This window comes from Diplotaxodon limnothrissa, linkage group LG10, assembly GCF_057381915.1.
Source record: "Diplotaxodon limnothrissa isolate DT_005_m linkage group LG10, D_limnothrissa_male_GT1.1, whole genome shotgun sequence".
NCBI lineage: Eukaryota > Metazoa > Chordata > Actinopteri > Cichliformes > Cichlidae > Diplotaxodon > Diplotaxodon limnothrissa.
In genome coordinates, this window is record NC_140605.1 from 16652530 (window position 1) to 16676626 (window position 24097).

At 40.7% G+C, this 24097-nt stretch overlaps 4 protein-coding genes across 4 annotated transcripts; 2 read left to right on the plus strand and 2 right to left on the minus strand.

Annotated features, from left to right (window-relative positions):
• Nucleotides 1–3066: 3066 nt before the first annotated feature.
• mia (MIA SH3 domain containing) lies at nt 3067–4341 on the minus strand. Its single transcript, XM_085363736.1, has 4 exons — nt 3813–4341; nt 3595–3728; nt 3324–3434; nt 3067–3241 (listed from the first exon to the last, which is right to left on the minus strand). The coding sequence occupies exons 1-4, from the start codon at nt 3928–3930 to the stop codon at nt 3218–3220; spliced, it is 387 nt and encodes a 128-aa protein (XP_085219862.1). The 5' UTR covers nt 3931–4341; the 3' UTR covers nt 3067–3217.
• Nucleotides 4342–5176: 835 nt separating this feature from the next.
• On the plus strand, nt 5177–10488 carry bicdl2 (BICD family like cargo adaptor 2). Its single transcript, XM_085363737.1, has 9 exons — nt 5177–5604; nt 7336–7551; nt 7681–7797; nt 8323–8469; nt 8624–8770; nt 9491–9565; nt 9940–10022; nt 10107–10221; nt 10324–10488. The coding sequence occupies exons 1-9, from the start codon at nt 5365–5367 to the stop codon at nt 10486–10488; spliced, it is 1305 nt and encodes a 434-aa protein (XP_085219863.1). The 5' UTR covers nt 5177–5364.
• A 2505-nt stretch (nt 10489–12993) lies between these two features.
• On the minus strand, nt 12994–19270 carry LOC146624155 (mitochondrial import receptor subunit TOM40B). The gene is made up of 10 exons (XM_085363738.1): nt 19210–19270; nt 18576–18775; nt 18131–18198; nt 17951–18043; nt 17731–17832; nt 17398–17503; nt 13650–13772; nt 13440–13516; nt 13259–13361; nt 12994–13166 (listed from the first exon to the last, which is right to left on the minus strand). The coding sequence occupies exons 2-10, from the start codon at nt 18757–18759 to the stop codon at nt 13027–13029; spliced, it is 996 nt and encodes a 331-aa protein (XP_085219864.1). The 5' UTR covers nt 18760–18775; nt 19210–19270; the 3' UTR covers nt 12994–13026.
• A 394-nt stretch (nt 19271–19664) lies between these two features.
• Nucleotides 19665–23445, plus strand: fdxacb1 (ferredoxin-fold anticodon binding domain containing 1). The gene is made up of 5 exons (XM_085363739.1): nt 19665–20101; nt 20265–20421; nt 21633–21836; nt 21948–22106; nt 22200–23445. Exons 1-5 carry the CDS (start codon nt 19924–19926, stop codon nt 23419–23421), a joined length of 1920 nt encoding a protein of 639 aa, XP_085219865.1. The 5' UTR covers nt 19665–19923; the 3' UTR covers nt 23422–23445.
• The last annotated feature ends 652 nt before the right edge of the window (nt 23446–24097 follow it).

The window sequence follows — 24097 nt, forward strand, 5'->3', positions numbered from 1 at the left end:
TTCACCTGTCAATTACAATTCACACGGGCTTGACAAAATTGGACAATAGTAAAAGAAGGGAAGATAGAAGGAAAAATGTTGCCTGATCTAATAGTCTTGATTTCTGCTGCCACTTTATTAGGCAGAGGCGGAGCCAGACATTTGAAACACCCGGGGCTTAGCCCAAAAGGATAGTATGCATGTGGGATTTTTTTTCCCTTGGGGGGGGGGGGGGGGGGGGGGTAGAAATGACTGAAAGATTAATTGGCTCTGTTTTGAGTTTTGTTCAAAAAAGAATGACTTCATATAGGGAAAAATATATATCACATGTGCAGAACACCTTAAACTAGTTTTTTAATTAAGCAGCAAGGCAGAACAAAATCAGGGCTGTATCAAGACACGAGGACTAAACCCCAATTCAACCAGACCAAGAACTGATCCAGAATTAAAACAGGACTACAACAGTTCAAAATCAGCACTACTTGGGACTTAACCAAGACAGAACCAGAATCAGAACTAGATGATAGTAGCACTAAAAATCATCATAGACCTGCACTACATTTATTTTTTAATTTTACCAAAGTACAATATTTAGATTGAGAAAGGTTTATATAATTATTTAGCCTTGTTGTGCAAACAAGCCTTCATAACTTAATAAATATAGAATTTGAAAAATAACAAACCTAAAAAGAAACACTAGGTATGAGATACATGAGTACCTATGATACGGTGATACTTTTGGTAAACAACCATTTGACTAACATGTGTGTCTCACCTGCTCTTGTTCATCTCTGTTCTGTCCTCATTCTCCATCTCCCTCTCTGTTCCTCTCTCCCTCTTTGTGCTGACAATCATCAAATATACAGATATTTACAAACTCTTCAGATAAAAACACAAACACTTTTTAATTGTAACATCAAATCAGACTAAATGTTTATTTTTTTAGATTGATAAATATAAAAAACATATTTGTTAACTTTAAGAGTAAAGAGAGAAATCGTCTGTATTTCTTAATTGCAAATGGCACCAAATTGTATTCAAAATTGAGCCACACTTATGGAGCTCCACAGTTCTTTTCCTGGTGTTTTGGTTGACATCTCTTGATTTTCCCATGTCACAGAAACAGGCTCTGTGTTTTGCCTTATATGCATCCACAGCTGTGCCACCTGTTTACTCACATGGACTCTACTAACCTATCAGAAGCTTCTTCAGCTCAGAATGGAATCGTCTGGAGTTTTCTTATTAATTAACAATAAACTTAGTGTACATGTACTCCTAAATTTGATGAAAGTGATAAAAAACAGAAAGCTCTGTCTCTCTTTATTGTGACATTTAACTAATTCAAAAGATATTTCAATATTTATCTAAAACAAAAGTTTACTCTAAATTGATGTTGTGCAGTAAAAATGTTTTATGTTTTCTCCCTAAAGTGTAAATATCTGGTTACAAATGTGAATATCCTGCTGTGTACTGAAATTCCTCTTGTTTTGCATACAAATATACTGAACAACATACAAAGCATAATATATAAAATAACATTTACCTGAGTTTTTCTTTGAAAGAACCCTCTAATGTCCATTCTTATATTTCAGTACATAACTGAAACCGATTTAGTCGGGGAGGGTAAGAACTGAAAATATGAAATAAACACACGTAAGCTAAGACTCTCTAAAAAAAAAAATAGCATTTGTTCGGCTTTTCATTTCGCCATTTGTTGATTCACTTGAAGAGCAAGTAACGTAATATTGGTCAAGTGATCAGTTTGATATCAATCTTTCGTGATGCACCGTCATATTTACATTATTTGTACGGTACGAATGATTTGCTTTGGTACCTGGTCAAACTTAAGCTCTCCTTAGTATGGCTGGCTCCGTCTCTCCAACAGCGCACTGACGGGCAGCAGCTGCCCCGCCCCCTCGCTCAGTCGCTTAGTGCCTGAGCTTGGATCATACCAATATCAGGGGGGGATTCACGCACAGTCGTAAATTCCCACAGTGTGCACTATGTGCTTCGAATATTGTGTGTACTTTTTGTTTTATACAGTTGTCAGCCAGGCATCTAACTATGAAAAAATTGCACTCCAAAATACCCCGGGCTTCTGACAAAACAACCCGGGCTTAAGCCCAGTAAGCCACCCCCACGCTCCGCCCCTGTTATTAGGTACACTGTATAAAGGTGTAGCTAAAATAATAGGATCAGAATTGGACGTAAATAATGTGAAAGCATGGATTCATCCTCCCATGTATCTGTTCAGGCTGGTGGTGTAACAATTTGGGGGATGCTGTGGCACAGCCTTCTGAGTACTGTTAATGATCATTTCCATCCCTTTATGACAGCGTACCCATCTTATGCTTCCAGAAGAATAACACACCATGTGGCAAAACTTAAATAATCTAAAACCTGTTACCTGAACATAACAGTAGGTTTGCTGTATTCAAATAGCTTCCACAGTCACCAGATCTCAATGGGATGTGGTGAAACTGGAGATTTACGTCATGAATGTGCAGCCAATATGCAGCAAGTGTTTGATGATATCATGTGAAAATCTATGAAGAATGTTTTCAGTAACTAGTTGAACCTGTGCAATGCAACAATGCAGCAAAAGGTGTGGGTGGTTATGTACAGTGAATGTAGAGCTGCTGATATTTTTTTTCAGACACTTTATTAATATTGGGGAACTGGAGCTTTCAGGAATGAAGGTTTAGCCTGGCCTCAAAAAGCACCAGATAAATGCTTTGCGGCACGCTTTATTTATTAAACAATGCAAAAGTCCCCTCTAATAAATTGAAATTTCTTACTTCATTGCTGCTTTTAAAACAGTTTTTACAATCTGACATTGCCTGTTGATAAGACACACAACGCTCACGAAAAAGGAATAGCTTTAGCAGAGAAAAGGAGGGCACAAGTCGTGTTTCCTTCATTTGTAAGTACACGATGGACAACTTTTATTATTATCTGCAAAACCTCAGATAAACAGGAGCATTACAGACAATGTACATCGTTCATCTGTCAACAAAGCAAGGCTGCAGAACCGCTGCTGATGTCTAAGTCATCAAAAGACAGCAAGACCATCAATGGAGACATGAAATTATAATAATACGTTTTCATAATAATACATGCACTCATTGCTGTGCAGAGTTTATGCATACTTCTATTGGCGCTCATGTTATTAGATGCATAAAAATAAACTGTCAGCAGTGTGCATCATATCAAGTTAAGTTTCTTGGGAAGTGTATTATCAGTAACAGTAGAAGTCCCATTTCTGGAAAAAAGAAGATACACTGAATCAGGAGAAAGCACTAAATAATTCATATGCACATGTGCATGTGTGTGTGTTCACCTACAGTAGTTTTGACTTCAGTTGTGGCTGGCATGAGAGCATGTGTCTCTTCCACTATGCTACTGGGGAAGTGGCCAATGCGAGCTTCCTGTTGTCCATAATAGGCGTCTTGTACCTGGGAAAAGATGACGCAGATAACATTTGTTTGATAACATTCAAAACTTTTAAATGTTTTGCTGCACATGGAAGCCCAAGCCTGTGACGTTTTCACAGTTTTATGGTTAGAGCCGTGCCCAGGCCATTTATAGCCACATAAATATGTCACTTTTACTCACACTGCCAGCCCAGAAGAGATTCCCTCTGTCTTTTAGCATTGCATAAACATAGACAAGCTGCCCCTGCCTGATGGGGATGAACCTGCAGTCTCCAGGGTAGTAGTCCTGCAGTGCACGAGCTATCAAGATAGGATCTGTGCAGGGACAAATGTCATGAGCTATAATGTGATATGAATCTGACCTTTTTTTCCGAAGCAAAATAAACAGTTGATACTTACAGCTGCACTCGGAGTCAGCACAGAGTTTCTTGTCAGAGAGTTTAGGCATTTGCTTTCCAGCTTCAGAGGTTCCCAACACAAGGCACAGGGAAAGAGCAAACCACAGTTCAAAAGCCATGTCTTTACGTCAATGTACCTACCGATGGAAAAGCCTTTTTTCTCAGCTGGGAAGGTCCTGGTTTTCAGTCTTCTTGTAAGTCTGTTTGGCCACTCTTAAAATGAAGGTGCAGCAGAAGCAGTCCCCTTTTTCTTCTTCCCCCAACCCTTCGTCACATGAGCACACACAGAGCTCCTTTGAAATTCTTCAAGCAGGTAAACAGGATGGGGCAAAGGGGGTGGGGAGTAGACAGACCCCTGCTTGTGTCCTAGACTTTTCCATCTGTCACGCAATGCAAACCCCTCCCCAGTGAATTCCCCAGAATTAATCACTTCCTTGTTTAACTGCCTGATATCCAATCAGCAACTATTAATTTTACCCCACTTTTCCAGTATTCCCTGTTCTTTCTGTCAGTTCCTCTTGCTTTTTCCCTCGCTTCACCTTTGGAACTCAGTAGGTGGAGCCATGTGCTTTATTTACATAATGAACGTTTCCACTACCAAGGAAACCAGCTGAGCTTCTCTTGCGCAAACACTCCCAAACAGGAAGACTGTACCTGTTAGCCTGCGGTGGCAGAGAGCTGTCAGGTAAGACCTAACTTATCATTTTTCAAAGTCTGGTGGAAAATAGGTTAACACGGATTCTGTCAACTGTCGTACTGGCAATAAAGTAGGACTGAGTTTATTACTTGTATTTTAAAGGACTTTAAATAGCATGTCAGCACAGATTCATGATACCAATAGGTAATAACAGGTGAGAAGCAAATAGTGACAGACTTGATAGTTGAGGCTGGTGAGACTCCAGATACTGACACTGCTACACTGTGACTGAAATTCAGCTTATACGGTCTAAATTTGAATAAAAATAATCTGGGAATTATTCATGATAGCATTGAATTATCAAACAAAAAGCTTTTTTTTAAGACTAAGCCTATGCTGATTGTTTATTGATAATTTGACCTAAACGTATTACTTAAGAGTCTACTTGAAATACTCAACACATTGTAGCGATCACAAGAAGTAGCAGTTCACAGTGCCTCTGGAATTTAGGGAGGAGACAATGATAATAGTGCAGGTTGGTGTTTCGGTCAGAGCTACAAAAGCACCTGTCAGACAAAAGATCTCCTTTTAGGCCATGCTGGATTATGTTACCAGAAAGCAGCTAGTGTGATATTCACACAAGGTTTTCTGTGTTATTAAATGTCTTTTCTTGCCCAAAGATGTCCCGGTAAAGACCAGAAGAGAAGAAGAAGTGAATGATATAAGCACTGGGACCACACACTGAAGCACAAGGAATACTCTGGATAACAAAAGTGGAACCCAAACACCTGTAAACTAAACCATCAGGAAACAGAAAGTCCTGACTCTCTATCCATTCTCTTCCACTGAAGAGAGACTGAATCACAACTGCAGGACTTGGGATAGTACTTTTTAACTGATCCTTCAACTGTCAGCTATGTTCAGCAAAAACAGTCTTCCCTCACCCAGCTTGGAGGACTCGTTCTTTCCTCTCTCTCCCTCCTCCTCGGTCTCTCTCTCCTTTGGTCTCCCCTCATCCACATCCTCCCCTGGAAGCACTGACAGTGGAGGAGGCATAGAGACTGACCTGATTCTAGCTGCTGAGCTGGGACGGGCTTTACTGGAGAAGAATGAGGAGCTGGCAGCCTCTCTGGAGCAGAGGGAAAGGGAGCTGGAGGTAAGATTAAAGCTACTGTTGTCCCTTAATCTCCCAAAAGGTCATATTTGATAAACACATTTTTACACAAAATGAAATGGGAAGTAAGATTAGCTAAAATTACAAACAAATCGCTGCATGAAGGCAAAACTTTTGGATGTGGCCTGCAGTGCACAGTCATTCCACCTGTGGGCAGAAGATTTGTCAGATTGCAAGGAGACAATGCAACCATGATAACCACCCCCACTGGAGGAGAAAGAGCTCCAACAATGTATAACCGCAGACTGAAACTTATGCAATGCCTTTAGCTGGCAAATCACTTCACTGTGCTGAAGGAGATTATATCTGGTTAGCTGTTAGGAAGCTAATGCTAACTTTGTCTCATAAAGCTGCCATAGATCACCAAGGGACTTGCAGACATACCATTACTGACTACTGCTTTACAAAATAACTTAAGTTACACAGTGTGAAAATGCTATCAGAAATAGATATATAGATAGATTTTATCTATATATAAAGTATTTAAACCATTTGTTTTTTCTCTACAGAGATAACAATACATTTAACATTAAATGTGGCAGTACAAAGCTAATTCTATCATTCTAGTTCTAGTATGCAGTCTAATCATTAAAAATGGTCAAAGCATGTGACATCAGCTATGTCCCCCAGTTACCCAGTTATGTAATCAAATGTTCTACAGCCACAACAATCTTTTATGCTGGCTATGATAATGATCCATGATTACATGGCAGCCATCATGTCATGATTTCTTAATCCACTGTTATTCCAAATAGTGTTTCTGCAACTGCATTAGAGGTGAGCCAATCAATTTAAATATCGTTAGTATCGATACCAATGCCGCTACTGGTATCGGACTGATACTAGAGTGATGAGATCAATGTATTGTTTCAATCCTCTAAGTTCAGTATGTAGCCTTCTCAATTGGGTTAAACATATTTTTGGAAAATATACCCCAAACATGCACTATGAAAAATGGCTCGACCTTTTTGTGTTGACTGTAGTGTCTGTTTTATTTATAGCCTATAACACATTCAAACAGAAGCTGACCCAAAGTGCTTTAGAGACAGGCAAATTTACATCCCAGGGCTCTAAAAAGGTTTTAAAATACATGCAAAGCTGAAAGGTGTGTTTTATTGTGTCAACAAATAATTGTGCAAAGTAAAAATCACAGTGATTTAAGTGGTCATTAAAATGTGTTCAGAATTAAAGTATCAGTATCAGTATCAACAATACTGGCCTTTTATTTACTTGGTATCAGATGATACCAAAAATTTTCAGTACTTTGCACTACAGTGCAATGTATGGGACATAACACGGTGCTTCCAATTCCTGATAAGTATGCATTACTTAACCTGCATGCGCTCCAACTTAATGTGAGTTAAGTACATTTAACTTTAGCAGAAGTCATTTAAGTAGATCTTCACCATATATCAGGTTCATGTGGCTTTGTGTTAGTTATACTGTTTTTACAGCTTTTAATTTTTTAATTAATAAATCTGCCCCCAGTGCAGAATCGACAAGCACAGAGAAATAAACAGAAAAGTATTTTTCATGAAATACAATGTTAAATGTTCTTTGAATGTTTTTGATTACATGTAACCTTTTTTTTCTGAGTCTTCCTATTGAGCACGCTGGCTTGCTGTCACACTGCCATGTCCAGGACTGGAGTCACCATTCATGTCATCAGGAAAGTCTGGTTATTGAAGCTGGTTCATATGGTGTTTAATACAGGCTTTACAGCAGGAGAAGCACGTTCTTCAGAGGAAGCTGGAGATGAATGAACTGGCATTTGGACAGAGGGAGGCGGAGCTAACTGCTGATTTAACAACTCTGCGGGCTGAGGTGGAGAAACATCAGAGTCAAGGGCGTGACCGGCGAAAAGATGAAAGCGAGCAGATGATCCAGTTAGCCAACCATAACCAGAGACTGGTTGAGCAGCTGGCAGAGGTTTGTTTTAATGGATCAGTGAATCTCTGCACGTATGTTGCATCACAGGAAAATGCAGACTAACAGGTTTAGATAGTCCTACCTTTATTATTCACACCTTTCTCACCTTCCCATTTCTCACACATCTAGGCTGTGACACTGGAGCATTCCTTGAGGACTGAACTGCGTACCATCAGAGACGAAATGGAAGAATCATCTTTTAGCCGAAACATCAGCTTTACACAGTTAGAAAACATACAAGCAGAGGTAAACCCATAAGTAAAACATTGCATACACAAAAGTTTTGGTTTTATTATGAACAGCACACCCAAAAAGCACAAAGAGCAGCAGTAGCACCACATGAAAGTACAAGTGCAAGTCTTAAGTTCGCAATGAAAAGTCCACAAACCACATCTTTTGGGAGTCAATTTTCATATAGCATAAGCTAAAATCAAATCTCATGTTCGGATAATTTGAGTCTGGCTTGAGACTAAATACCAGCAAAAATAAGTAAAATTCTTAACGTCATGGAGGTCTGACAAGCCTTCAGTCACAATAATTTGTGTCATCATGAAGCATGAAAATCTGGTTACAAAATAACTGTAACGAGAAATAGTGGAAAATTCTTAAAATGTTCAGTTGAGGTGTAAACCAACAATCAGGATGCTGATTTTATAAACCTCTTAACAACCTCGAGGTGTGCAGGAAGTAGGCTTTGGGGTGACATCTGGGCTGACAATGCTAAAACAGCTTTTATATTGCTAGTCTATCCTTTTGATCCTTCTCATACAGAACAGAGTTTTGCAAGAGCGGCGGTCACACATGGAGACGCAACTAAAAGCTTCAGGGGAAGACAACCAAAGACTTCGCATGGAGCGAGAGCGCTTCAGAGACAGACTGTCAGAAATGCAGATGAAACTCAAAGAGAAAGAAGCAGAGGTGAGCAATAAATCGGAGGCATATTTAGGATCAGCCGTGGTGTTGACCGATGAAACTTGAGGCAGTTATATCTGTTGCAGGAAGCATTGCTCATCACAAGCAGAGGTCACTAACACGTTCTCGATCTGTGTGTGTGCATGTGCTTGGTGTGTAGATAGAGCAGGAGCAGGGAGTGGTGTTTGAGTTGCGCACCTTGAATCGCTCTCTACAGCAAAAAGCTCTGAACCTGGATGAAGACAGCATCCTGGACAGGACACAAGCAGAACCTTTGTCTCTGCTGAGTGAAATTCAGCAGTCACAGGTGCCCACAGAAACACACCCACCGAGTAACTCCACAGTCTAAGTCAGTGTGTACCGATCCTGTGTACCAAAGCTTGTCTGGATAATCCTTGTACTCGTGTATGTTTACATGATCCATCCGATATTGATTTTTGTCTCTTGAGCACAGAGATTTCTCCAGATTCACTGAACCTTTTTATTGTTCTGTAGCTGATGATGTCTTCACTTTTTTACACTGACAAACATTATTATGAATTTGTAGGCACAGTATTTTTAAGATTAGTGACCGCTGCCTTTGTTTGCTCCTGAGAAACTTTGTCTCTCTTAAACATTCTCTTTTAAACCCAGTCTTTTACTGACCTGTTTGCCAGTTAACCCAATTAGTTGCAAAATGTTCCCCTAGCTGTTTCACCTTAGTGCATATTACTTTTTCAGCCATCTGTTGTGAGCGTCCAAGCGTTTTTGAGAAAACACTGACATAAATTGGTACAGATCAGCTTATGTATTCAGCATAAGTGAATGTGGTGATCTAGGCAGGTAAAAAGAGTCCTTTTCCACACTGAAAAAATCTCACTTTTTCAAATTTACCTTGCTTATACATTAATCTCGCCCCATAGTGCACAAGTCTGCCAAAAAAAGCAACATATTTGCAGGACAAATTTGCATTAACAGCACAAATGCCTAGTTAAGTGTTGGACCCCTCTGACTTTTTGTGATGCGGTGTATATCTCTCCTGTTACAGGCTAAAGAGGCTCTTCTAGCTCACTCCACAGTGCTGCAAGCGAGAGATGAAGAAATACAGGCACTCAAAGAACAGGTCAGTGAAACTGTATGCTGTATATACTGTCCTTACTGCTGCAGGAATAGAAAAAGACATATTTGCTGATTTGTCTAGCAAAAACAGACAATATAGGAAGCACCAACTGAAGTCACGGAATTACATTTTTTAATAATGTGCTATAGAATCAGTATGTTTAAGTTTGGATTAATTTAATCAACATGTGTTGATTAAATTGTGAAGACGTGTGTGATGTGACGATTTGAGGCTAACTGTGTGACATTATGTAGCCTATTTTTCTCTGCTCAGCTTTTATCTGTGCACGACTTTATAATATCACATTTATTTTGGAGGCCAATCATGCTCTAATATGCAATGTTCTGATCAATGTGAGTGATGTATTTACACATCAGCTTGAAGGTCAGAGAGAAGAACTCGAGTCTCTGAGGGAGGAAATTCAGCTGTGTGGCCGCAGTTCAGGAAAGCCAAGCTACAGGTAATGCTATGCTGATTAGTTTAGTTTCTCTCAATTTTATTTAGATTTTATTAAGATAAATCTGTTTTTAAAATTTCCATTTAGGTCCTTAGAAAGTGAACTGGTCACGGTGCGTCAAGAGAAAGAATCACTAACTCAGCAGCTTCTCAACACCATCAAGCAGAAGGTGGCGCTGTCTCAAGAGCTGGAGGCCTGGCAGGTTTGTGTACCTGGATACAAAACTACAGATAGTCTCTTTTGGAAAAATGGACTTTAAAAAATTATTATACTTTTGTAATCTGAACCTTTGCTCTTGCTCCAGGAGGACATGCGGGTGGTGATAAATCAACAGGTTCAGCAAAGGGAGGAGGAGAGGAAGAAAGAGAGCCAGCAAGAAAAAGGTGCTACAGGACTCCAAAGAAGCAGGTCTTTGAGAATGAAGGGAGAAGGATCGAAAGGATTCCTCTCTTTTTTCAAAGATATATAACAGCAAGAAGACTCCCAGGTTTAAATGGACACTATCCGCAATTTTCTTTGCCACTCTGTCTTTTGTGGCCAGATAATGGACACTAATGCCATATTAGCAACAAGTGACTTGTTTACATACCTATATTTCTATATATGTATATACAGTGTATTATTAATTTCATACTTTATATTAAAAAAAAGTCTCAACTGAGTGTTGGATATGTTATCATCTTTTCTTGCATTATTTAAGTCACTTCTAGTTTTTTAACCTCCTAAAACCTGGCGTCCACATATGTGGACATTACATTTTGAGTTATTTAGACCAAAGTACTCAAGTTTGCTCTACAAGAGCCTGATATCCACTTACGAGGACATTATACTGCTACTGTTTTAAACGAATATGCTCATATGTGGCTCTCATTTTTCTTAGAAACAAAAATCAGATAAAAAGAAAATCTGGTAATTCTTTGTTTTTTGATCAAAGAGAAATTAAAAATGCATGCCGTGGAAGAGTTCAGATTTTAGGAGGTTAAAGACAAAAGTTTACAAGATTTTTAGAGGCAGCATGCAAATACGAAGGAATAAGAGATTAAAAAGGACCTATCATTTTCAGGTCTTATCCTTTACTATGTTACACATTATTCAAAGTTCAAAAACAATCTTTCTTTTTTTTTTAATCTCACACACATTAGACCTCAGTGCAATCTCACAACACACCCTCTCCTTTGAACCCACTTTTCTTATGACTAGCTGCCCCTGACAAACAGAAAGTGGGATTTCTGTGCTGTCAGCATGAGCTGTGTGCCTTCCATAAGCATATTAAAAGGTATTCACTCTCATAGCCATCATCCAAAATCAAACACAGAAATTTTTTTTCCCAAAATGTAGCGTCTTATTGCAGTCTGAGGTCTGGGCTTCCATCTATCTTTGTGCAGATTTTGGTATTTAAAACTTTGGCCTTGTTTAAAAGGGACATCCACCACTAAAACAGTATATCAGGGAAAATCATCACAACTTAATGGAAGTTAATGGGAAGGAATATTTGCATGTTGATCCGAGAGTGGAAAATGTTCAGTTTAAGCAAATTCTTAATGAATCTGCAATCTTCAGCTCTAATGATTTAAGTGAAAATTATCTGGCTTTCGTGTTTGTGTCTTGCTGAGCTATGAATAAGCAACAGGACGTAAAAAGGTACCTTGGTGCTGAGTTTAGGTTCAGACTTACTGTAGGTAGGTAACTGTCTGTTGAAATGCATGACATACAGTCAAAAGAAACAATGACAGAAATAACATCTTTAATAAATTAAGTTCAAAAAGATAGCCATCCCTTCCATTTCTCTCCGTGCTGACTTTATATAATGAATAAATCATATATATGCAACATTTCCCAGTTGAAGAGGACCGTAAATGCTCGAACGCAGTACGAGTAGTGCAGGTTGCATACAGTCAGTGTTACCAAATGCCTTCATCTATACAGTATACATACAGCGCAGTCCTCAATCAGCAGACTTGGTGCATAGCCTCTTTCTCAACCCTCAGAACCTTAAATTACTATATACAGTATGAAGCAGCACCTTTCTCTGTGTGGATTGCACACTATATAATATGCCGGCACACAAAAAAAAAAGATCTGTACCCAATCAAACAAACATTCACCTACTCATGCATATTTTTTAAGGTTCTTACTGACGTTTTAACGTGAGCCGACCCATTTACTCATACTCAGATTCAGCATTTGCTGTCATTTGGAATGCTCCTCTAAGCATTTGCTTGTGTGCAGATTAGCCCACACAGACTGTCTTTTTATGAGTAAGCGCTGAACTTTTTCAGTTTAATGCTTTCTCTGTTTGTGTCGTGGTTAGAGAGCACCAAATGATTGTACATTCAAGCTAAAATTAAATTTTTTGGCAGGTGAGTTGATGAGCTTTGTTTTTAATTGATACTGGCGCTGATGTAAACCAATCACTGCCTGTTAGATGGGCAAACATCTTTTGTAAGCATCTTGTGTATATAGTCTATTAAAATTATAGCTGATGAACAAAAACATTAAAAAGACTATTAAAAAGACTATTGTTCAAGCAACTTAAAGAAGTCCAGACGCTTTTCTTTGCAAGCTCCTTTGACTACGATGACCTGGATGACTGAGAACCTTCACAGACTATTGTTCTTTAATACAGTGTACTTCCATTAGATTTGTTTAGGACTACCCATAATATAAAATCTTTATTTTAACTTTACAGTACTGTATGCCTTTTATCCTTTTGGTTCAGTGTCCAGGAGTGGATGCACAGTTTGGGCTTAGGGAGACTGAAACATTTGTGTAGTCACATACTGTACTGGAGCACTCGAGGTGCTCATCCACTCCTCTTAGTGCAATCCTCTTGTTGTCACTCAGTCAGACAAACATCGCCTCCACTTAGAGAGGTAGGTGACTTAAAGAAACAGGAAGTGTTTTGGTGAGGCTGAAAAAGTCTCGCAAGGTCACGTTGTTAATGAAGCCTCTGAAACGTGCCTCTGGACGGATATCCAGTGTAATTCCAGCGGGGGTTAGCTGATGATTAACCCACGTTGATGCCTAGACCCACTTGCAGTTTATCACCTTTATGATTTACAAAGGCACCCATAATCAGTGTGGCTGGGAGAGGAGTCAGGCGCTTCTCCAACACACCTCCTATTATGCACCGGCTGTTTATCATACCTGGATACACACACAGAAACAAAAGACTCATGCATTGTGCTTTCATAATAGTTAACATCGCGCATGACTCAAAGTTACATCAGGAAATTTACCTCGAAAGACCATATTAGCCTCTGGGAGCTCCATCTGATACCCAAAGGATGTTGTGGTCTCCTGTGTCCTGGTACTGGCTTCAAACTCCACCCCTACTTGTATCTGCAAAGCACAAACATACATTAATGATATGCCACTAAGGTAAATGGTGTTTACGCTTATGGGTGGCACTGGCTGTACCTGTTTGTTGGCTCTGTGATAGTAGCTTGCATGGGCACCTCCTTTGCCAGCATTCAATGTTGCCACCCAGTTTGGTCCTGCATGAAGAGACAGAACACCCACCCACCACCCCCACTGTGGCTAAATCAAAGCTCAACAAAGGAGAGATGATACCAGCTCTGTTAAAATATGATATGCGAGGCAGATTCATGAGTAAAAACAACATCTCACTTGAGTACTGTCCAGCCAGAGTAAGGATGCCTCCTTCTTCTGCTCGTCCCCGATGGTAGACCAGCTCTCCTCCTAACACCAGCCCAGAAGACACGCTCTGCAGGAAATGCGCCACCAGGATAACTGTCCAGGAAAAACACACAGCAAGATAACAGAAAAATCATCAAGGGGCACATCAGTGAAAAATACCAGAAAAAGTGTTAAATTATTTTCTTCTCATGTTGTGGGATAACAAAGAAAAGCCAACATCCACCCATCCATCTATTTCCTGCCACTCTTTCAGGTCCATGTGCAGCTTTCCTTTCTTTTTTCTTTTTTTGTTTTGTTGCCTGTCCCGTTTGGCTCTTTTGCCATCAGAATTATTGTCTAAAGGCGAAGAAAGATGCCCAACGGATTTACTTTACAAAATGGACCATCCCAGCCTTGCCGTAATGGTCTATTTGATTCACCTTTTATTGTTTATTTTATTTTATTTTCACTTGCTGAATACGGGACAGACTTGATTGGGGGAAAGAAGGAGGGAAAGAAAAACAGCTGAGAAGAGGGACGGGGAAAAAGGGCAAAAAACAAAAACCAACAGAATAAACAGAAAAAAACCCACATATATCGATCACCTGGATCACCTGTTGAGAAAGAAAGAAGAAAACAAGCAGAAGAAAACGAGAGTAATAGAATAAACAACATCACAATGATATATGGGAATATGACAGTAAATACTAAATATTAAACATTATTGTGCAGCACGTACGATTGACAGAGCACAGTGTGCTTAGAGGTAGGAGCCAAAAAAGGTGTAGTTTGTGTGTGTGATCACTTGTGTGTACACCTGTGAGTATGAGCGCGTTTGTTTTTAAAAGGTTCCTTCATGTAATGATCTGCTAGAGGGTGTGGGGGGGCCACTGCCCCGTCCTCCAGGGCATGAAGCAGGTATGGAAGAGATCAAAACTCCAGACATCCAGAGGCCCCCAGAACACAAGAGACCAAGATATGGTCAGCTTGTGCAGCTTTCTACGTAGAGATGCCCAGACCTGCTTCTCCACACCACCTCCCCCACCTCTTATGTGGATACACTAAGTGATCCCAAGCAAGCTGGGACATGTCCCAATAGGACACGTCTGCAACACCTCACCTAGGAGGTGCCCTGGAGGCATCCTTTCAGATGCCTGAACCACCCTAACTGGCTCTTTTTAATGTGGAAGAGTAACTACCCTCCTGAATGACTAAGCTTCTCAGGGTGAATCGAGAAGCTGTTTGGAGGAAGCACTTCCACTGCTCCACTCTTCCTTTAGTCACCTATGACAGCTTCACTTTCATGCTCATGTCTCTCTTTTCCACAACACACTGGTGTAGCGTTCACATCACTGCACCCTCCACGGCAAGTTGTTTATCAATTTGTCACTCCACTCTCCTCTCACTCGTGAAGGGGATGCAGAGATACTTAAAACCCTCCACTTGAGGCAACGACTCATTCCCAACTCAAAGTGGGCACACCTCTGTTTTCTGGCTGAGAACCATGGCCTCAGACATATAGGAGCTAATTCTCATCCAACCGCTTCACACTCAGCTGCAAACTGCCCAAGGGGCAAGCTGGAGGCCACCGCCTGAAATCAATGACATGATCTGCAAAGCAGAGATAAACCTCTGAGACCTGCCAACCCTCAAACTTCCACCCCATGGCTGCTCATAGAAATTCTCGCATATTGCCAATAATCCAGAGTAAGCTCTCACTACAGATGTACAAGAACTGGGGCAGCCTGTGACCAGAGGTGGAGTGTTTTTTGCTTAAGTAATGGAGCAGACTGGTCATGCACACATCTATGTGCATGCACACAGCAAGTGCAGCAAGTTTACATTAATAAAGTATAACTGAGCAAAAGTGATAAAATGTCAGGCTGAATTTAGGAACATAAGTCATCTGTCTGACCATGTCCATCAGTTCCTTTAGCTCTCGCCTCCTGGGATGTATTTTCTCTTTTTCATTCTTAACCTGTGGGACTGTGCTCTATCTAACTTTGATGCCATGTCTCTCCCTTATTTATTCTCTGGTGAATTTGAATTCTTCTGCTATTCACAGAGTTACCGTCAGAGTTACAAACGTATCTGACAGCTCAGGCGGAGTGCAGGATTCAAATATTCCACCGTGTAAACTTGAAATCTGTGTTACAGCTGACCCGTCTATGTAATGAAGTTAGAATATAACAATGTCAACTGCCATTGTTTATTTATTTTTTCTTGTACACCATGTAATGCTACAATATTATTAAAGTCAGTATTATATACTGAAAAATTCAGACATTAATCTAAGACACTGCTGATCTTTGAGTCCTATTATTGGTAGCCATTTTCAACTAGAACATCCAGATTAACCGAATCAACTTTTTGGGGTTTCCTTACCTGGATGATTGAGCATGCATCAAGACATATTAACGGTAGCATTTTGTCAGACAATATTACATCTGAGAGAAGAAGAAAAACACACTACATGAAAGTGATCTCTGGCACTGCAGAGCTGTATGAATGCACTCGCGTTCATTGCGGACCATTTTGCATATTTTGACGAAAAATGTTGAACACTGCAAATCCATCGGCTCACTTTAAAAAGTATCTCTAATGGCAGCATGGATGTTGTATTGTGACTCCCAGCAGGCTCTGGAAGGAAATCTAAATACATATTTAATGAAAGTAAGGGCACAAATAACTGTGTCCATGGACCAGATTTCCTAACACTGCATTACAACAAAGTCCTCTTTTAGGGTTAAGAAACTACTGTCAGGATTTAATGAGAGTAGCCACAGTGTCGGTTTTGTAGCTGAAAGGTGGGGACACAGCAGGTAACTTGGTCGCTGATCTTTTGGCAAATGTATTATAGAGGTTACAACACATGCTGGGAAAATATTTAAACAAATCAAACAAATGTGATTTACTAAGGTTTGCTCTTATAAAGTTATGCCGACAATGGCCTGTCAGTCTTTTATGGCTACAGGGTAAAAAAAATTGTTATTTGGTGTAGGATTTGTGAAAGTTGTAGTTATGTAGTTTCTTCTTTTCTAAAAACGTCTCTCTAACTATCTATGAGTCCTACAGTATATACTGAAAATGTCCATCCAAATTCAGCTATTGATGTGAAAATCATGTGTAATATTGACTTTAATAAGCTGCTATACTCTGCAGAAAAAGTAAGAAAAAAGAGCACAGCAACAATATCTTTATTAAAAAAAGATTGAGATTAGTTTGTTGTTTCTTCTACACATCGTACAGGTCAGCTGTTCCACACAGATCTGATGCTTGTAAGGTGGAATAGTTTGTAATGATGCAGCTTTCCTATGGATAAATCCTGCGTTCCACCTGAGTCTCAGTCCTCAGGACCTCATACAGCTCACAGCAGTTTCCTAACAGACCAGTTCACCCTTGTAGAAGGCATATTCCTTCTTCTTCAACCTCCTTCCAAGCATCTAAACTGCCCTCCCTCAACAGGTGTTCTCATTTTTCAAACATTAATTAGTGCGGGTAATTATAGAAAGGCTCTGACTGATTCTTTGTGTATAAATTAGCTCTCTGGGACCCTGGCAAAGACCTTTGCAGGTAGGGTGAGGGCTATGATCCCCCTGAAGCTGAAACACACCCTCTGCCAGGTCCACATTAGAAAGAGGGGAACTATCACTCCAGTGTAGAGCACTGACTCCAACTTTCCATAGATCAGACCCTGATGGTTAATCCTCTGCTCATTTTTCCACCTGCCATTTCTCACCTGACTCTCTGAGGATGTCTGGGTTGGCCACCGTCACAGCAGCAGTAAAATCGTTCCCTCTGTACTCAGTTTCAAATTGCCACGTTACAAACTGGGACTGCTGGGTCTAAAACACATTGAGCAGTTCAAAAAATGTTACTCTAACGATAAAGTTTATAACAGAAAACAGAACAGGTATCCTTTCATGGAGCATTATACATTACAAACAGAGAAAGTAAAGACAAATATTCTGAAGAAAGATGTCAAAGGTGTCAAGATTTGTAATAGCTGTAGGAGGGAACTGAATGAATGAATGAATGCCATGTTTACAGACGTCAGATGTTATGATCACACCTGAAACACTGTTCTGGCTCGCACGCGCTCAGTGAGATGCAGCAGAGCGTGGGCGTTCAGACTACCTGAGGAGTCCATCTCCCCGATCAACGCTGGAGCATCCTGAGATTTGACAAAGGAACAGAATGCGAGTTGTGAACACAAAAAGGCAGCAGCTCCCTCGCAGTTACCATTAAATTTTTTTATTATGAAGATAGCTTTGTGATGACTCACGCCTGACCTTGTCTTTGCTATAGTCGTCACTTTGCAGGTGCTCCACGTGAAATCGATAATACGACGGACTTACAGCGCTGAGGTGGAGCGTATGGCTGACCTGAAAACATTCCTTGGTTAATAATTATCACCTTTAAATGCTACAAACTGTTTGCATCTAAATTAAAGTGAATGGGAAAAAAATCACCTTGAAGAAGCTGCTCAGGGTTTTATTCAGTATCATCTTAACACCCTCAATCTGTTGAGGAAACACATCTGAAGAGGAAAAAACCAATCATGTCAAGAAACATTTAGATAATAGAATTTGTATTTCTGTAGCTGTTCACGGCTAGTAACAGAATTTAGAAACATAAGGACTGCTTTATTTAGCCTCAAAGGATTATGAGTAGCTAGAACCACACATTATACAAGGAAACATGGAGTTTTATCCATGGTTTTATCTTGTTTTTTTTAAATAACTTTAAAATAACTTGGGTTAACCTTGCTGCTTTAGAAGTGCAATAGAAGTAAAATTGAAATTGACATTTGACCTTACAGGAAAACAGTTGCAACTCTAATGAAAGAAGCGTCTTTTTTGCCTCACTTTAAGCATGGTGAGCACTCCTCCCTTCTCCTATGTTAATCAGTGATACCTTTGCAGCTCCTGTGCAATGAGTGAAAGCTGCCTGGGTTGGGAAGGCGGCCATCCCTCCTCTCCCAGCGCGGTGGACTGTCCCAGTGAGCAGGGTGTGCGTCCCAGCGGGAAGGAGGTGGGTCTGTGGAGAAAGGCCAGTTCTGATGGCCCGGACTGGAAGACAAAGCCAGAACGCTGCCCATGTGGGTGCAACACTCCCTACAAGACACAAAGACAAGATTTATTTCTCATACCTGCTAAAAAAGAAAAACTCTGTTGTGCAAGGATACAACAGGGGAAGAGGACTAACCTCTTCTTAAGTGCATTGATGGGGAAAAAAATGATGTTTATTATTTTTATTTAGTCAGCTTTGGGGTTTTTTTTTTTTTTTTTTTAGAAAACCTCAATATCAGAATTACAAATTGCATCAACATTAACAGCACAAACCTACATTTTAAATGTATGAGAGCTTTGTATTGTTATGTCTCATCATACTGGTTTCCAAGGATTTTAAAACCAGGTCTGCATGGCTCTGCACGTCATGCATGCTGTTCTGAGGTTTATATGAGCAGGTGCCGCAGATCCGTCGGCTAGTATGACCTTAGCATCGGTAAAAACAGACATGTATGTGTGCTAACTGTTCTACTACCTACTTCCGATTTGATCGAAAGACCTTAAAATCCCGAGCGGAAATGAGAACCGCACATCAGGAAAACTGTCAGGCGGATTTTCCCTTAATTTCTTTACAAATACCAACTTGAGATGCAAAGCCAACTGATGCTGAGCTTCACTGATGCTGCAAATAGCTGCCTCGTGTGCCACCCCACAAATGCGTCCCTCTGAAACCACGGCGGGAACCCTGCACATTTGAAAACTGCACACTTTTACACCTTACTGTATAAAACTGGCACTTCTGTGGCCGCGTTATTAAAATTGCAGCTATTGACTATTGGCTCCCGTTCAGCCAATTATTATTATTGTATTGATTTGATGTTTTGAGGCCCCGGGAGGGGAGCCTTTTGTTTCTAGTCGGACTATTTTATCTGCGACGCCGCTTCTAACGCAAGCTGCTACAGGTGAGCTCGGCTTTCACGTACTGCGGAGCTCGAGTTGGAGAAGGTCATCAGCTTTTATTCTCCAACAGCAGCGGTACTAACAGCGTCTCGCTCGCGCCTGTCTCAGGCAACAAAAACAAACAAAAAGCTTAAACATGGTTCCAAAACCACAATATTGACCCGTGAAGAAGACTGAAGGTGGCCGCTGTCACCCGCACACGCGGCTCATCCCTTTCAGGGACAGATTTTGGGGACAAGTTTTCACAGAGCTGAGTTTTTGGGAAGCAGCTTTGTTTGCGCTTTACCCTGGATATGTCTCCTTCGCGGGCAGTATTAATGGTGGGAGAAGGGAACTTCTCCTTTTCGGCCTCTGCCTGTCAGTTGTACTCCGAATCAGAGACCACCGTAACGGCCACTTGCCTGCAGCATCAGGAGGAGGCACTGCGGCACGAAGGCGCAGCTGATAACATCCAGACCATCAAGGACTCTGGTACGGCTTTTTACCAGCTGTAATAACTGCTGCTATTTTGAGTTTTATGGAGTTGTGCCCCCCCTTCCTTCCTTCCTTCTTTCTTTCTTTCTTTCTTTCTTTCTTTCTTTCTTTCTTTCTTTCTTTCTTTGCATGCTATCTTTAACACTGTTTGTTCTTTCAGGAGGGACTGTGCTGTTTGAGGTGGATTGCACAAAGCTGGGGGAATGCGCCTCTCTGCAGGGCCATCTGTTTGACCGTGTGGTGTTCAACTTCCCTCACTGTGGGCGAAAGAGTGGGGTTAAAAAGAACAGAGAACTTCTCAGAAACTTCTTCCTCAGGTAGGACTGCATCATGCCATGATCACAACATCATCACATGCATCACTTGCATTCATTTCTATCTATGCAAGAAGCCTAAAAGAGGCTTTTGATGCCTCAAGCTCATCATTATTGGGGCTTAAAAGTTTGTATGTGTTTTTCAGTTTGTTTTTATAACAGTTTATATCCCTTTTTATGTGACATGAACTGGAATAATTGCAATTTATTGCCTCAATATAATTGATATCATCACTTAATCTTGCTTCTTGTGTCTACTTAAGGTGTTTTAGGCAACTAATGACCAGGTTATGAAAGCTTCTACAGGATGCTCAGACCCTTCTAGCTGTTATTTGATCGAATAGTTACTGATTTAAATAAATATGTAAACAGTTTTAATGGCACAATGAACGGAGAGAACCACCTGAAATAATAAAGCTTGTTTCTCTGTGGTAAGGCCTTGTTACCATGGGGAAAGGGCAGATTTGTTGTGAAAATAGCCTTTTACCCCCACTGTCACTATCAAAAGGTCAGTTTTTCGTTCTGGTTTTCTGATTTCTGTGGCAGTCTCAGCAGGAGGTGCACCCGCCTGTCAGGAGACTGGGAGTCTCGCACTTCATTATTTTTTTTTCTGGCTTGGCACTGTGATCTCAAAATGATATCATCATTTAACCTTGTTTATTGTGCCTACTGCAACATGTTTTTAAATTAAAAATTGGAACTGTTTATATCGGATAGTGAATGGTCGTGCTTGAAATTCTTTTTATTTATTTAGTATAATTCTGCAGAAAACACAAAATAATAAAGCCTGTGGTGACAGGTTAATTTATTTTGCTACCTTGGAAAAAAAGGCAGATTTATTGAGAAAACTGCTTTTCCCTCAATGCCAGTATCAAAATCTGATTATCTGCTATCCGGTTTTCTTATCTGGTTCTCACTGAGTCTCACTAGCAGCCCTGAAGCATGCCCGCCTGTGAGTTCGCTTGGTGTCTAGCACTTTATTAAAGTTTTTCCTTGCTTAATTGTTTCTTTTGATCTCTAATAAATAAAGAGGAAATAAACTTTTTTTTCTTGCGATCACTAAATAACAAACCTGCTATCGTGAGAAATTGAGCTGTGTTATTGCAGGGTAACTGAATAATAATATTTGCTTCTTTGGTTATTAGAAAATAATCCTTTATGTATGTGTCATACATGTATTGACATTTTAAAATGTGAATTTGTTGTTCTTCCAGTTGTGTTCAAGTGTTGGCTGAAAGTGGGGAGGTTCACGTCTCCTTGTGCAACGGACAAGGAGGAACACCAGCGGACCAGCCGAAGCGAGAGTGGCACAACAGCTGGCAGGCGGTTGCCATGGCAGCGGAGGCAGATCTAATTCTGAGTGCCATCCACCCTTTTGAAAGTGATAAGCACCAGAGCTACAAGTGCACTGGATACAGGTAAGGAGTAAAGGTGAGTCTATGTATAGAAGCAACCCAGCTGTATCTCTTTGTTTGTTTTCCTTGTATGTTTGCATGCCTGGCACTAATGATGATATCGCTGCTGAACAGGAGCCAGGATAAAGGCTTCCATGTGGAGAAAGCTTTGGTCCACATGTTTACTCGCAGCATCCCCTACACTCCTGCTCATTTGCTGAAGGTGGAGGAGGTCGTTGAAGGAGAGAAAGTGCAGTACGAAATACCAGCAGAGCTCAGTGATTACATATTCAGGTACAGTAACACAGTGGCTACCCGGGTGTTTGCACCACCAACACACACACATAAATCACATAAATATAATTACAACCTCTTTTCTTTCATCAGGAGATTTCTCTACTCAGATTCTGTCCACCCTGTCAAGTTGGTGCAAGATTTTCTTCTCGAAGGTCTGGCGAAGAAATGGCCGGTCTCCATGATGACAGAGACCATCCCCTTCCTCCTCACAGCAAAACAGCTGCAGACACACTGCTGTGGCATCGATGGCGCACAATGCTACTGGATCCACCTGCTTCAGAAAGACCTCACCTCTGACACTGATACCTCTGCAGACAAAGAAAATGATCCGAGACCCACAGAAACTCTGCTGCCCACATGTCTTGCCTCAAATAAAGGAGGTAGGGTGAGAATCAAAGGAGTTGAGAGCTTCAGGTCAGCATGCTCTCTTGACATTGATCCTGAAGGGGAAAGTGGTATGCACATGCTACGTCCATCATTGCTCCCTCAGATGGAAGAGCTTCTAGCTAAAAAAGAGGCGATAATTAACGCCGATGGTCATGGTGACTGTGAGGGGAGTGATGACAGTGAAGGAAATGAGAAGGATGAGTCCTGTCGGAGCTGTAATGGTGTTACCAGCTTGTTATATGGAATTAGTGGTGTGGTTTTCAGAAATGTACCCATCGGCCTCTGGGCTATGCCTGCCTTTCACGAGCTCCTCATCCAAGGTGTTTTTCCTTCAGAAAGTGAGCCGGGTAAATTGCTCGGAGAAAAGCTGGAAACGCTACTTGCTCCTTTTGGCGTCTCCATAGTAACAGAGCAGGGAGGTCTGCGTCTGAAAGCGCAGCCAGTGGGTTTGGTTGGTAAGGTGTTTGCAAGCGATGTAAGTGACAACAACAATCATGTCCGCATCACTGCGTCTCTAAATTTGGACCTACTCGCCGTGCTCCTGTTCTCACTCCCTGACTGGAGGCTGCTTTGGTCACATGACCCACGTTTCTTAAAACAATTTTCATCCCACCCATCGCCGGGGACTCCGTTTCATCCTTTTTGCCTGTATCCCGAACCTTTCACCTTTGACATCAGCTTCTGGACTGGGCCTACGTGGGAGGAGAAGAATTTCCACGCGGTGGTCCGAGAGGCTAGTTGTGGGACCGTGGAGCAAGTTAAACTCATTGACAGGTTCTCACATCCTGATCTGAGCCAGACCAGTTACTGCTACAGACTCATCTACCACTCACACACACATGCTCTGTCACACACACGAGCACTCCAGTTTCACAAACACTTGGAGACTCTACTTTCCTCTCGATTACAAGTCACCATCAGGTAGCCATCACTTGAAACTCAGAGAAGAACGGCGATTTACACTCTTACCTTTAAGAGGCATATCTGCATAGAAAATGATAAATGTGTAATCTGCAGCTAAACAGTGTTTACAGTTGTTGAGGTGTTGTTTGCTCTATTGTGTCTACATTGTGATTGTAATTCTGTGTATATGTTTGTGCTTCAAGGAAACAATAAATCTGTTATTTAATGTAAATTTTTGGCCTCTGGAGTTACTGTAAAAGAGTAAAAGACACATATGGTGCACCACATGGCAACATCGTGACACTGACATAAAGTAAACAATTCTCAATAAGAACAGACTGAGATTAGTTAGTGGTCACATTACACACACGTTGTAAAGATGTAAAAAAAATAAAATAAATTCCTTTATCTAACTGTGTCACAAAAGAATAAACACTTACCACAGTACTCTGCAAAAGTCTTCAGCCACCCATAATTTCTTTATATTTTGTGTCCAGGGAGTCAGACTTTCTTGCAGTTTTAAAATAGTCTTGTTTTCTTTCTGACTTCATTCAAACATAAAAAAAGAAACCTAATAAGTGTTGTATCTACACATAATAGACAACCTAACAAAAAACTGTTTTAAATTGTACCTTTAGGCACTTTGTTACTAGCAGCCTTTTATGAAAGCACATAATTTGTTGCCATTCCTTTAGTTG